At 40.9% G+C, this 15,065-nt stretch overlaps 1 protein-coding gene across 6 annotated transcripts in view; it reads left to right on the forward strand.

Moving 5' to 3' along the window:
- NCAPG (non-SMC condensin I complex subunit G) overlaps positions 1 to 15,065 on the forward strand; it is a 43,151-nt gene that overhangs the window by 23,566 nt on the left and 4,520 nt on the right. For all 6 annotated transcript variants that reach the window (XM_089777834.1, XM_006136992.5, XM_025178394.3 and 3 more), the window contains 6 exons: positions 4,025 to 4,144; positions 5,746 to 5,985; positions 8,246 to 8,427; positions 10,877 to 11,051; positions 11,452 to 11,613; positions 13,828 to 13,972. In XM_089777834.1, coding sequence (XP_089633960.1) covers positions 4,025 to 4,144; positions 5,746 to 5,985; positions 8,246 to 8,427; positions 10,877 to 11,051; positions 11,452 to 11,613; positions 13,828 to 13,972 — 1,024 coding nt within the window. The remainder of the gene's footprint in view (positions 1 to 4,024; positions 4,145 to 5,745; positions 5,986 to 8,245; positions 8,428 to 10,876; positions 11,052 to 11,451; positions 11,614 to 13,827; positions 13,973 to 15,065) is intronic.

A 15,065-nucleotide genomic window follows, 5' to 3' on the forward strand; every position in this document is an offset into this window, starting at 1 on the left:
TGTCCAGAGTATTCTTTTACACAATGGTCTTTTTTTAGAGTTATGACCATTAAATATGGACAGTAAGTCAGTATAGTGAGCCATAGAATACTAGAACTGGAAGGGACTTTGAAAGAACATCAAGTCCAGACCCCTGCTCTCACAGCAGGATCAAGCACTGTCTGGATCATCCCTGATATATGTCTGTCCATGTAATTTCTCTAGTCTGGTGGGTTTTTATTGTCAAGGGTTGTCAAGCAGTTAGAAAGTTAATCATGATTAATCACACCATTAATCATGCTGTCAAACAATAAAAGAATATCATTTATTTACATATTTTAAGTGTTTTTTACATTTTAAAATATATTTATTTTAACTACAACACAGAATACAAAGTGTATAGTGCTAACTCTATACTTCTATTACAAATATTTGCACTGTAAAAATCAAGAGACTATTTTTCAGTTCACCTAATACAAGCACTATAGTGTAATCTCTTTATAGTGAAAGTTGAAATTCCAAATGTAGAATTATGTACAAAACCCATTGAATTAAAAAATAAAACAATGTAAGTCCCTAGAGCCTGCATGTCCACTCAGTCCTACTTCTTGTTCAGCTAATAGTTCAAACAAGCTTGTTTACATTTTGTAGGAGAAAATGTTGCCTGCTTCTTGTTAAAGTGTCACCTGAATGTGAGAACAGATGTTCACATGGCATTTTTGTAGCTTATCTGAAGATATTTGTGCTAGATATGCTTAAGATTCATATGTTACTTCATTCTTCAGCCATCCTTCCAGAGGACATCTATCCATGCTCTTGATGGGGTCTGCTCGATAACAATCCAAAGCAGTATGGATTAGTGCCTGTTCATTTTCATCATTTGAGTCAAATGCCACCATCAGAATATTTATTTTCTTATGGGGGGAGGGGTCGGAGGTTGGGCTCTGTAGTTTCCACATCAAAATGTTGGCCTTTTAAGACTATGGACAGCATGTTCTATACCTTGTTCATCTTGAAGTACTATAGCTATCTTTGGAAATCTCACATTGGTACCTTGTTGGTGTTTTGTCAAACCTGCAGTGAAAGTGTTCTTAAAGAGAACATGTGCTGGGTCATCATCCAGGACTGCTATTTGAAATACATGTCAGGGGCCTGGACTTGACCTCTCAAGGTTCCTTCCAGTTCTAGGATTCTGTGATCCTGTTGTGGTTTCCCCACTTTTATAGAAGACATACAGTTCTCCCCCAAGGAGTTTAGTCACAAATTTAATTAATGCATTATATGTTTAACTAGCATCATCAGCATGGAAGCATGTTTTCTGGAATGGTGGCTGAAGCATGAAGGGGAATGTACGTACCTTGCAATACTGGCAACAAAAGTGCTATGGAAAGGTGTTCTTACTTAGGGTACATCTAGACTACATGCCTCTGTTGCCAGAGGCATGTAGATTAGGCTACCAGACATAGTAAAATGAAGTGGCGATTTAAATAATCGCCGCTTCATTTAAATTTACATGGCTGCTGCGCTGAGCTGACAAACAGCTGATCAGCTGTTTGTCGGCTCAGCGCAATAGTCTGGACGCGCGGTTGTCGACATCAAAGGTATTTGTCGACCACCCAGGTAAGCCTCCTGGGATGAGGTTTACCTGGGTGGTCGACAAATACCTTGGATGTCGACAACCGCGCGTCCAGACTATTGCGCTGAGCCGACAAACAGCTGATCAGCTGTTTGTCAGCTCAGCGCAGCAGCCATTTAAATGAAGCGGCGATTATTTAAATCGCCACTTCATTTTACTATGTCTGGTAGCCTAATCTACATGCCTCTGTCGCCAGAGGCATGTAGTCTAGACGTACCCTTATTTACAATATAGCCTCACAGTGAAAAGTATTCTCTCGTATAAATGTAAACAAATTTGGTAAGGCAATCTTAAGAATAACAAGAAGTAGGACTGAATGGAATTGTAGGCTCTAAAGTTTTACATTTTGTTTTTGAGTGCAGTTATGTAATAAAAAAATCCTTATTTGTAAATTGCACTCTCGCAATACAGATTACATGTATGAGGTGAACTGAAAAATACTGTTCATATTTATTGTTTTTTGCAGTGCAAATGTTTGTAGTAAATGCTTATATAGAGTACTATATATTTTGTATTCTGTGTTGTAACTGAAATTAATATATTGATGGAAAAACTTCCACAAACATTTAATAAATTTCAATTGGTACTTAAGAGGTCAATTCAAATTGCAATTAAAAAAAAAATCACAAAAATTAAATGTGATTGAGTTAAATGTTATGAGTTAAATGAAAATAATTGACAGCCTTAGTTTTTATTAAAGTTAGCAGTTTCTTGTTCAGTGTCTTCTGTGTACCCATAAGTGATTGCTCCCACTCTTTTGCACTGTTTGCAAACACAGGATTTCTTAATGTTTTATTGTGTGAAAGTTCAAGCCATTTTTCTAGGGTTGTTCATCCCGTTGTAATTATAATTACATGAGGTAGGCATCAAAAGTAAGGTAAATGAGTAGTCACTATGCTCTCCTATTCAGTCATTTGAGTTCCTTGTAGCAGGGCTGGTGTGTGCTTCTGTAACCCAAGCTGTAGAGTCTCCTACACTAAGCTCCAGAGGTCCCAGGTTCTGTTCTGCCTACAGGCGATTGCACTTGCAAGTGTATTTTGTGAGAGAGAGAGACCAGGTGATGTGTGTGATTATGTGGATTCACTTGATATTCTCTCGAGCCGCATGAGGAGCTTTGCTTAAAGCAGTGTCCCAACCTGTGGGTCAGGACCAAAATATGGGTCGCCATTAAATTTCTAAAGGGTCGCCAAGTGTCTCCCCAGGTTGCTCTGCCCCCTTCCTCTCTCCGTTTTTGAATTGCCTTGGGTCCCCAAGTCTTTCTGAATTGTCTCCATCTGGAAAAGGTTTGGAACCGCTGGCTTAAAGAAATGCGGCTCTTGCTAGTTCTGAGCCGCGCGTTTGGACTGCTCATGGCCGGCCACTCTGCACACGTGCCTAAGCGCATGATTACGATTGGCCATTCTGCTCATGCACCCCAATCCTTGGTGGGAGAAGCACATGGCGGCAGCTCCAGGATCCAGACCTCTGAGGGGTTGGAGGGGTAGTCTGGGAGTGCCTGGCTGAAGCACCTTAAACTCAAAGTCTTCAGGGCTGCAGAGTAAGACGGCCAACACAGATATCATATTTAAATTCCAGGGCGCGGTGAAGGGGGACATCAGCATGTACCTGGTTACACTGTGTTTTTTAAAGAAAATGCAAAGGCTATACTGTTTGCCAGGTTGAAGCAATTATTCTGAGATATGTGTCTCTCCCTTATGGTTTTTGAACCTGTCATATTTGCAGTCTAGAAAAGACCTGAATGTTTAGAACTATAAAAAAGCCATAACCTTCATAAAGTGTGTGTGTGTGTGTGTGTGTGTGTACGAACCATATTGTGCTAATGTACTTCTCAGTCCAGCTTAATTTTAAAAAACTCACAGGACATAATAGGTCAGTAGTGTTAAATTTAAAATACATGGTGGGGATGCTTTTTTGTGGGAGAATATTACTGTATTTTATAGGATTTTTTTTTTTTAAAATTTGATATTTGGTCCTTGTCAAGTTCTCTGAAGATCTATGGACTGGCTGTGAATTTAAGTGACTAGAGACTTTTTTTTATTGGTTTTTGTCCTAACTGTCCTGTAATGTTGGTTTTTATCACTACACTTCGTGAATTCTAACTATATGTCTAAGAATAAATATGAACTTATATGAGTCAATTGTTAAGCAATATTTCCCCTTCTAGTATAGACTCCATTTATCTAGGTTTAATCTCAAGTGGCTTTCTGAACACTTTGTCTTCAATTAGCAATGGAATAGTCTTACTTCTTGATTGACTCACTCATTGGGTACAAAAGTACATGTGAATAAGTTACACATAGGTCACTTAATATTTACTTTCTAATAACTTATTTTCCAACATGAGCTACAAGTATTTCTTGTCCCAATGTGTATATTTTAATCACAAAGAATCACATTTTTATTTTTAAGATACTTCCTGGAGTAACTAATATTCACCCAGCTGTACGAAATATGGCCGTTTTGTGTTTGGGTTGCTGTGCCCTGCAGAACAAAGACTTTGCCAGTCAACACCTTGCATTGTTGTTACAGGTAAAAACTTCTTAGCTAATCAACACAATTCTTATCTAGGGATGTGAAAGGTTAACAGGTAGGGGCTGGAGCAGCTCCCAACCCACTGTGGTGTGGACTGTTCTAGCCCCATAGGGCCCATCACAGGCAGGGGCTAGGTGTAAACTCCTCAAACTTTGGAACAGTATAAAAAAGCAACCCAAGTTTAAATATTAATCCAAATTTAGAATAAAATCTGATGTTGAACTATAAAAGAATATCTATTCAGCTCAAGCTATGCAATCAGCCTATTTCATGAAGTCCAAAACCGTGCAGCACTATTACAATTGTTTCAAGCAGGGATGTTGTCATGATCCTAATGGAAGACCTTATCCCATGGTTCTCAGGCTCTCTGGTTCAGGAGCATCTATGGTCCTGCCAAACCAGGGGTATTGCAGGACTAGAGAGTGCCGGATATTGGAGGTACAATCTGCATATGCATGTGGTTTATGTCCACCTCTGCCACATACACTTGACTTCCTCTGATAGTTCTAACACCTCTCTGTTTTCCTCACCTGTGAAATGGAGTCCTTCTTCAGTGTTAAGCTTCTCAGCAATTTCTAAACTCATAATATTTATGTCTTTGTCCTGTTAGTTCTATCTTGGGCATTATTTAGAAAAGAAAGGGGTCTTGATAGTTCTAGGTCTACTCAGTATTTTTTTTTCTAAACGCAAGTTGCATATGTCCACAGCATGGAAAATGCTTATAGTTGTGGCTCTTCTTTTGGCCAGTTGACTCTAGAGTAAAATGGACAACAGCAGATGAGTTTCTTAAACCACTATCACATTCTTGCGTATTTGCATTGTAGTAGCATCCAAAGGCCCTCATCAAAATAAATGATCATTGTATTAGGTAGGACAATATTGTCACTGACCCAGAGAACTTATGATACAATTTTCAAAAGCCTAAATCCCATTGACTTTCAATGAGACTTAGACTTTAAGTCACTCTAGAAAATGGAGCTTAAGGAGAAGTCACCTTTGAAAATGTCTTTCAGATTAGACTAATTTATGCAATTTGAATTTATTACTCTCCCCCCTGTCTTTATATCCCATTGTTTGCTACAGTCGTCTTGTGTCTTCTTTCAAAATAGACATTGAACTCTTTATTGAGTAGTGCTCAGCACAGTTTGGTCCTGGTTATGTTTTGGGCCTTTTGGAGTTAGCAAATTCCAAATGAGTTTGATTTTTATTATTACTTGCTTCCAAATTAGACATAATAAGGCAGTAAGAATACATGGGATAAGGTCTTCTATTAGGATTATGATTTCCCTGATAGAAACAACTATAAATCATGCAATGCTGGTTTGGACTTCATAAAGTAGGCCGATTGCATAGCTGGAGCTGAATGGATATTCTTTTATAGTTTACATCAGATTTTATTTTAAATTTGGATTCATATTTGAGCTTAGATTGCTTTTTCATACTGTTCTAAAGTTTGAGGAGTTTCCACCTAACTTTGGTGGATTGCTGTCTAATCTTTGGGTAAACTCAGTCACTGATTTAGGAATTAAATAATGTCAGTTTTTCATTTTAACACACCATAATTGAATGATGTACCACAGAACTTCCTCCCTTCCTAGGTTTTACAAATTGATGACATTAAGGTGAAGTTAAGTGCTTTAAAGGCAATCTTTGACCAGCTGATGATGTTTGGGATAGAAACATTCAAAACAAAAAGAGTCAGTGATTCTCACAGTGAAAAAATAGAGATTAGAAGCAGAGATTGTGAAGAAGAGGAGACTAAAATAAAAGATTTGGAAGACGAGACTGCCACTGTTCACAACCTTCTGCACCTCCTTTCTAGTTTCTTAGACAGTGAGGTAAGTCATTTATAAAATGCCATCAGTCTGCTCTTATACATCTTTTTTTTGTTTTTGTTTAAAAAATTGTATACGATTGTACGTAAGAGAGCTTTTCCCCCCTAAACCACTTGTATGTTTATATTCTTGGGTCGGATGACCAGTGTTCAGGAACTGCTTATAGATTTAAGCTTGTATGAAAATTACTGCTGAATGGAAGTCTGTAAATAGGGCTGCTGTTCTGCAGTGGTTTCTTTAGAAAACCCCATAACAATGGTGGAAATGTCAGACATTTCTTTATGGCCCAGAGTGCTTTATTTTCTCATTTAACATCATTTGGTATAGAACTTAAGGTGGTACAATTGGCATAGCTCTAGTATTATTAACTAGAACAAGTTATGATGTGATAACAAGGATAACAGTGTGAATACCAGGACAGATTTATTTAAAAGCTCCTTCGTTCCATTTTTAATCGGCTCGCTTTGCTTTGCAAGAGAAGGCAATTACTTTGCCTTTGGAGGAATTAAAACGGCTATTAAAACTGCTAAGTCTAGTTTTTGTGGAGTCGTATTCTGTTCCTGTTCTCTGCTACTCTTCCACATAACTCATGGCACTAAGTAGGCATCTCCCCCACGTTTTCAGTGGTATTGTTTCAGTTACAATTACATGCACTCCACACATGCAGGCATCCAAAAACATTATGTTGTGATGTTTTTAACGAAAAAAATGCTTGTGTGCATGCCTTCTGATGGATTTTATTCCTCATTATTATTCTGTTATATCAAATTTTTGTTCTTCTACATGAAAATGATGGACTACAAGCATGTACAAATGAAGTTAAGGAAAAAAATAAAGATAGGACTGTGATTCACTGTAGAGAAATGTAAAATCATGGTAATTGGAACATGGATTTAAGCCTCAAAATTAACAATCAAGAGCTAGAGAGGGTAGATTGATTCAAATGTCTTAGAAGCACAATAAGCCAAGATGCTCTGAGGAAAAAAGAATAAGGATTGGCTAAGTGAATGCAGCCTGGTGTAAATTTTGGAATCTTGATACCATATCCTTATATACAAAACAAAGTGTCTACTCAGCTGTTATAGCCATAGTAACATATGGCAGTGAAATCTGGCAACTCAACATACGTTTAATCATAAGTGCTCGGTGGGGAGAACATTAGGAGTAAGTTATGAGGAAAGAAAAATGAAGGATGAGGTCAGAAAAAAAAAGCAAGATCTCTATTGCAAATAATTTGTAAGAAGACATTCATGACTAGGGCATGTATTCTGAATGGATCATTACTGACTAATGATTATGGCTCTCTTGTTGGATTTTCTGGCTTCCACCTGAGAGAGGGGTAGACCTAAGATGACTTGGATGTGTACGACTATCTATGACATTGAAAAAATTAATTTGATATCGGAAGACTTGGGCCAAAAGGCAGCTGATAAGCAAGCATGGAGAATGTGGGTAGCCCAATGTGCTGAAAAGCATAGTATGGACTAAGGTCTACATTCTATATTAAATTTTCATTAAGCTACTTCTGGATTTTGGCTGCCTTGTATGATTGGTCTTTTCACCATGAAAACCTTCTTGTGTATATAGTCTTAGGATAAATATATTTGGACTTGTTTTCAAAACAGGCTGCTACTTTGGGTCTTCCTTCATGTAGGAAATAACTCGTACTTCTTGAAATTCTGCATAATTTTGATGAGGGCAAATGTGAAGGCTCATCAGTGATTTTGAACGAAATGAGAAATTGATGCAAACTACTAGTTTCTGAATGTTTGGCAACTTCCAAAGAAATATAACTAACTGCATCCCCAGCCTTGTTAAAACTGTCAGTCCTCCATGGCTTTTATATCTGTAAAAGAAAAATGAAATAGCAGGATTGTTTTAGCAAAGTTGTGTATTCTATAATCCATTTTTTTTCATTGGTGAGGAAAGAATATTCTTTTCATTCTCAACTGGGTTGGAAATAAATTGATAGCTATGATGGGTTTTTTTCCCAGTATGTTAACTTTAGGTTTCTTGATAGAGATTTGAGGCACCTGAACTCTGTTAGCATGGATTTGGGTATCATTCAATTAACATTTAGAGTAACTTTTGTTTGTAGTATGCTACTTTAAGAGTTTTACTGGCATTAAAGATGCAACTCTAAGCTTGAATTTAAATCTTCAGCGTAGTCATAGATATAAGATTGGTCTTTACTTTCCAATTAACTGATGTATGTCATTTAAAGGACTGCATTTTTCTCTAATCAAACCTTTCTTTACTTAAGTATTCTGAACTCAGGACAGAAGCTGCAGAGGGTCTGGCCAAGTTGATGTTCTCTGGGAGGTTAATTAGTGCCAAACTTCTTTCTCGTCTTGTTTTGTTGTGGTATAATCCAGTAACAGAAGAGGATACTCGACTTAGACATTGTCTGGGAGTTTTCTTCCCTTTATTTGCTTATGCAAATAGGTATGACAATTTAAAAACACTTTATGTTGAAAGCATGTATTTTTTTTTTTTCCCTTTCTTTGCTACATTGTAATTTTTAGCTGGTTTTGTTCTTAAGATTTACACAACACAACTGATACAACAGCCTGAGAAAGTAAGGCCAGCTGTCAAACCTGAGTGTTTTTAAAATTAGACACCTAAATAAGTGGCCTAATTTTTCAGGTCTGAGAGCCAGGCTGTTCTAAGTGTTTGGCAGCTATGTAGAGCCGTGGTCACCAACAGGTCAATCGCGAGCTGCTGGTCGATCTCGAGGCCTCGACCAGTCACTCGCGAGGCGTCCTGTCCGCCCCCCCCTTTTTTCCCACCCCCCCCCCCCAGAAGCCCCACTACTTACCTCAAGAGAAAACGGAGGTAGTGTGGGCTTCAGAAGTCCCGCAGCTTAGCGCCACTTCCGGCAATTCCAGAAGTGCGCTAACTGCTCTGCCAGCCCCCTGCACCGCACAGGAGGGGTGAGTCAGCCCTGCGGGAGGCGCGCAGGGGGATTGGCCCTGGGGCAGACGTTTGCGTGGGGCTTCCCTGCGCAGGGGGAGGGGGGGTCGGCCCCCCGGGGCAGACGCGCACACGGGGCTTCCCTGCAAAGGGGGTGCTGGCCCCGGGGCAGGCACACGCTCGTTTCCCGGGGGGGAGAATGCTGGGAGGGGGGAGATGCAGGGGACTCTCTGCCTCCACTGGCACCCTACTCCCCAGTCCCCACTCCCGAGCCACAGAATGCTGTCCCCACTCCCCTGGCCCCAGCCACAGAATGCTGTCCCCATTCCTGTCCCCACTCACAGAACTCTGTCCCCTCTGGCACCCTGTCCCCTGCTGCAGAACCCTGTCCTCTCTCCCCTGCCCCCAGCCGCAGTACTCTGTCCCCACAAAATGTATAATTATAAATGCTTCATTTTAGATTTAAATAGCATGAATCAAAAACAGACCATTTATTTCATAACTATAAACACGTGATTTTAATTGTATGTATCGCATAATTTAAAAATAAACTGTTGATCGGAGTGTGTAAGTAAGGGCTGGGGATAGCAAGTAATGGACAGGAGGAGAATAGAGAGGGCGGGGCTTCAAGGAAGGGGCGGGGCGGTAGATCTTCGCCTGTTCTGAGATTTAAAAAGTGATCTTGGGTGTAAAAAGGTTGGAGACCACTGATGTAGAGGAAACTGTTAGTCTCCTGTCTAAAAAATTAAATTAGCAGATGTAGGGTTTTCAATGCAAGGAAGTACATTAGCATTGCGCTCCTATGGGTGAACCTTCTCTAAATGTCACAATAACACAGTATACTAATAAATATATTAAAAGTAGTATTGCCTTTTGAAGCCATAACACAGTATACTGTGGTGACTCTAGAAGGCAAAATATTGTCCTTGACTTGGTAAGTTATGCAATAAGTATGCTAATGTACTTCCTTTTGAAGCCACTCCTCCTTCCTGCATTTGGAGAGCTTCAAACTGGATTCTTGAGGGACTAACAAAGAAAGGACTGTTGGATAAATACAGTAGAGTCCCAATTATCTGACCTAAATGGGACCGACATGTGGTCGGATTACCGAATATGTCGGATAATAGGGACTCTACTGTAGTCTGGCCCCATCCCTGCCTGCCCCTTCCCTCCCTGCAGCTCCCTGGCGCTCGGCCTTGCTTGCTGCCCCGTAGCTCTCCTGGAGCCGCTGATGCCTGCAGCTCCCAGGGACGAAGCGGTGCCAGAAGGAGCGGCTTCAGCAGCTCCAAGAGAGCAACAGGGCAGTGAGCAGGGCCATTCTCCCTGTCCGCGCCCTGGAGCTGCTGATGCCTGCAGCTCCCGGGGATGAAGTGGTGCTGGCAGGAGCGGCTCCAGGGCACGGGGCAGGAGAAGGTCCCCACTCGCTGCCCCGTTGCTCTCTTGGAGCCACTGATGCCACTCCTGCTGGCGCCACTTTGTCCCCGGAGCTGCAGGCATCAGCAGCTCCAGGAGAGTGACGGGGCAGCAAGTGGGGCCGTTCTCCCGGCCCACGCTTTATCCGACCCTGCAGCTCCCGGGGACCAAGTGGCGGCGGGAGAAGCGGCATCAGCGGCTCCAGGAGAGTGACGGGGCAGCGAGTGAGGCCATTCTCCTACCCGGTGCCCTGGAGCCACTGATGCTGCAGCGCTGCTTTGTCCCCGGGAGCTGCAGGGTCGGATAAAGCCCAGTGTCGGATTACCGAATGTTGGATAATCCAGACTCTACTGTAACTTGGTCTTAAAGCAGCTCAGGGCCTTCTTTCTGATCCAGCAAACAAACAGGACCTCTGGTCTACAGTGGGCCCCAATCTTTAGTTTTGGTTTGGAAAGCCTTGGCCTTCTGAGGCCCCTCAAAACAATATGCTATTTCTGGGTTGAGGCTATAATGAATTTGTGATGACATTTTTGTATTGTATTAGTATTATTTGACTCATTTCATACAGGACTAATCAGGAATGTTTTGAGGAAGCTTACCTTCCAACTCTGCGAACGCTGTTTAATGCTCCTGCATCTTCACCTTTGGCTGAAGTAGATATTGCTAATGTTTCTGAACTGTTAGTGGACCTGACAAGACCAAGTGGATTGAATCCTCAAGCCAAAAAGTCACAGGATTACCAAGTATGTAGATTATGGCAGACGGGATTCTACTTTGATGTTCATAGCTAGAGATTGTGTCCCAATAACCCAGCCGCTTCTAGCATTCTGAAGATTTCTCCCTGTTCCTTTGAGGTTCCTGCATAAGATTCGCAATGACCTCTCACTACCTTTTTTTTTTTTTTTCCCCCCCCCCCCCCCTCACGTGGTTAAAGCGTACATAATTTACCAATAGCAGCTGTTTGCTTCCTTCTATACATGTGCATGTATGTGCACGTGCGTGCTTAAAATGTGGATTTTTGATAAATTACCTTTTTGGCATTTAACATAGCCGACTGGTTTCTTACATCAGACACATTTCATTGTCATCTTATGTGTAACTAGCTTTCAGCTAATTTTAAGAATATCCTTATGATTTTTCCAGGATTTGACAGTTCATGATAGCTTATCTATGAAAATTTGCAATGAGATCTTGATGGATCCAACTGCACCAGATGTTCGTATTTATGCAAAAGCTTTGACTTCATTAGAACTCAGTAAAGATTTCACAAAAGATCTTCTGGTTATACTTGAAGAGATTCTTGAGGTAGGTAGTGTATATAAACAGTAACATTGCTCTTTGTACCTTTTTAATAGCTAAAAATTGTAGTATCCTAGTAGTACTCCACTGTTTATCTGTTAGTTATTTAACAAAGAATCTGTGTTAATACTAATTAGGGTGGAATTATTTTAGTTTTAATCAGGATAGTTATATTTTAAACAAATCTAATTAAAATTGAGTTAATCTATGGGTTGAGATCACTGTACGCTGATATTGAAGCATACTGAATTACTTCAACCAGTGAAATAAATTGAAGCAACATGTCATGTTTTTCATGTGTCCTCAGAGTAAGGCTCACAATAGATATGCTGCATTATATTTTATCACATTTTAGTAATATTGAAGGATAGTCCTTTACAACTCAGATTATCGAATAGCTACTGCTGTTACCTAAATCTCAATATTTGCAGCTGAATGCAGAGTTGGAGCCTACCTTTGTTCACTCCTTCCACAGTTAAATGCTTACTTGCATGCTTAACTTAGTATTAGGTCTTTTATTCAGAGGGGAAAGAATGTGGTCTGAATTGAGATGGTGAGGTTTTGGAAGTCTGCTACAGATGGCTAACAGAATAGCAGAGAAAACTCACATCAACCATGGACTGATTGGGTGGGATGAGAGAAGAATCTAGTGCTATGTATGTAGAAGAGTCGAGAGGGACACATGGACGAGAAGTTCCATACCTGAATTTGGCAAAGGTGGCAATTTTGAAGTGTTCTGAAGCAAATGTGCAGCCTATGGACTTTATTAAGGATGTTTCTGAGGTCTGCATGTGAAAGAGTAGAGGGCAATAACTTCTGCATGGGCTGCACTCTGCTTTTTATCTAATTCTTCTCTATTGATTTCAAGCTAGTTGTAGTGATCATAGTGGTCTTAATTCTAAGATGAACCATTTAAACATAGTTTGATAAGAGTAGTAAGAAAAGACATTCTTTCATGTTTGGCATAGCATAAAAATTAGCTAAGCTCATTTGCTAAATCCTCTTACTCTGTTGAAACAGTGCCTTTCAAGCACTATACCAAGCAATGAGAACTAATTTGCCTTCTTTCAGTGGCCCTTGGACTAAGGATGTTAAGGACTAGTCAACTATCTGATAAGCAAATGCTTATCTGATAGTCAAGTCGACTAGTCGATTTCCTTCCCCCTCTTCCCCTCTGTTGCTGCCTCCATCAGAGGCAGTGCGGGGGGGGGGGGAAAGGGGGTACTTCAAAGCAGCAGTGCCCCACGGAGAGCCTGTACCCGGGCTCCATGTGGTGCTGCCTCTTTGAAATGCTGGGGCTCTTATACATTTCAAAGGAAGACTACGGAACTCCATTGACTAGTCGAGTAGTTGATGGAATTTCCATCGACTAGTAAAGTAATAGTTAACATCCCTACCTTGGACTAATGCATTATAACCTCTGTATGTTGGGGTGGAAAGGCCCTTCTTAAAGGATGTAGACTTAGGCCATGTCTATACTTACTGTGCCAGAGATCTTCTGGCATTAGATTTAGTGGGCCTATTAAGGATTCACTAAAGGAAATGCTGAGGGTGCCCCAGTTGGCACTGGTATGCCTCGATTCGCGAGGAGTAAGGAAAGCCGGTGGGAGCATTTGCTCCGGTCAGCGTCCTGCTTTGGAGATGGTACCAAGCTCACCTTAAGGTACGTTGACTCCTGCTATGTTGTTTAGAAAGCTGGAGTTGCGTACCTTAAGCTGACCTTCTGGGTCTAGTATAGATGTGACTTAACTAGCTGCCTTCCAGGTAAGGGGTTTGAGGCCAGGGCTTAGGTGATGTCTGAGCATACAGGCGACCTAAATCAGAAAGTCTTTCTAGAAGACCATGATCAGGGAATGGTGGGGAAGGAGCTCTCTGTGGCAGAAACCTTTTGAGGAAGAGGCTTTAGGATGGGCCAGGTATTAGTTTGAGTTTTGACCGTTTTATATTTTGAAAAATAAACCCATCCCGGAAGAAAGGGGTTTCTGTTCTCTTTTCCCCCCACCCTCCATTCTCCCCTCCTGTTGCCTAAATAATTCACCTTGTGAGTTAGTATCCATAATTTAGTGTGTGGTTTGTCTCTGTATAAAATATGGTAATGAGGGGTGCATGATCCTCAGTTGTAGAAATACCAACCTTTCCTGGATAATCCCATGTTAGAAGATGTTTTGAAAGTAAAGTTGCAGAATTAGCAAAATTTAATATGAAACATTTCTACCACAGGAAGTGAAAGATAGGTTGTGTCAAAGAATGATTGAGAAACTCAAGATAAATTTAAGCAAAGGAAATGATATACACAAAGATCACTCTGAAGTAGAACAGGAAACTGGCACCATGATATCTGAGCAAGTTAATCCAAATGAGGAAGGTAATGTATTGAAAGTGCGGCTAACAGGAGGATAAATGAGTCCCTTTGTAAGGGTGGAGTTTGAGGGGGAGTTATTAATCAATTTCCTATCTAAATAGCTAAACATTTGTCTTACTTTCTGCTGAATTCTTAGTGACTGACTTCAGGTCCTTAAATCCATCATTTTAAGAGTTCTAAGCTCCAGCAGTTGTAGCTAAGTAGGACTGGTAGACTAAAATAAATGTAATTCAGGGATGCATCACAAAATATGTATAACAAACTAACACTTTCAACTGTTCATCTCTGCATATTCATTGTAGGAGGATCTGGTAGCGATTCCTTTGTGTTTAGATGGTACACTCTCCCTCCTCTTTCCCTCCCAGCTGTGAGATAATTCCCTGTGCTTACTACTGGTTTGGTCTTTCCAGTGTGTAAGTCCTACAAAGAGAAGTGGAAGTTCTGCATTTCAGTACATTTTTTCTTGCATCCTGTAAAGCAGTGCTTCTCAAATTGTGCGGTGTACCCCTCTTGAAAAGTGCAGAGGAATGTGTAGATGGCTGTGGGGCCCACTGGAAGGGAATGCTATGCCTCACAACTAATGTTCCCTGTAATTTGTGTATCCATGTGCAGAATGAATTTTATTTGCACTGAGGCATGTGCACCCCCAGTAAAAACACATGCTGCAGGCGCTATGGACTCTCTGCTAATCAGCTGGGCTGCATTTGAATTTCTCCGGCATGGCTGACCAAGCGCTCAGGTCACAGGGAACACTGTCCCCAACCCATCTTTGTTCCTCAGTCTGGCTCCGACTCCAGCTGCAGCTTCTTTCCTCTCCCAGATCAACTCTGTCTAGTCCCAGCTCTGCCTTCAGTACAGGTTCTGCTACTGAGGAATCTTGGCTGTGTGGTAGCTGGGAGGTGTGTAGGGTCACAGACCCATTCTGTTACAGATAAGGAGGGACGCAACTGGAAACTTCGAGCATTACTGCTGTAAAGAAAACCACACTTCACAATGATTGTTAATGTTTGCTTCCATTTTTTTCTCAATTAAAAATGACTAAAGTCTTTAAGAATGGCAGTAGAGATTTGTGTAGTTTATTTTTGCATTGGTATCT

This window comes from Pelodiscus sinensis, chromosome 4, assembly GCF_052426305.1.
Source record: "Pelodiscus sinensis isolate ZL-2025 chromosome 4, ASM5242630v1, whole genome shotgun sequence".
Taxonomy (NCBI): Eukaryota; Metazoa; Chordata; order Testudines; family Trionychidae; genus Pelodiscus; species Pelodiscus sinensis.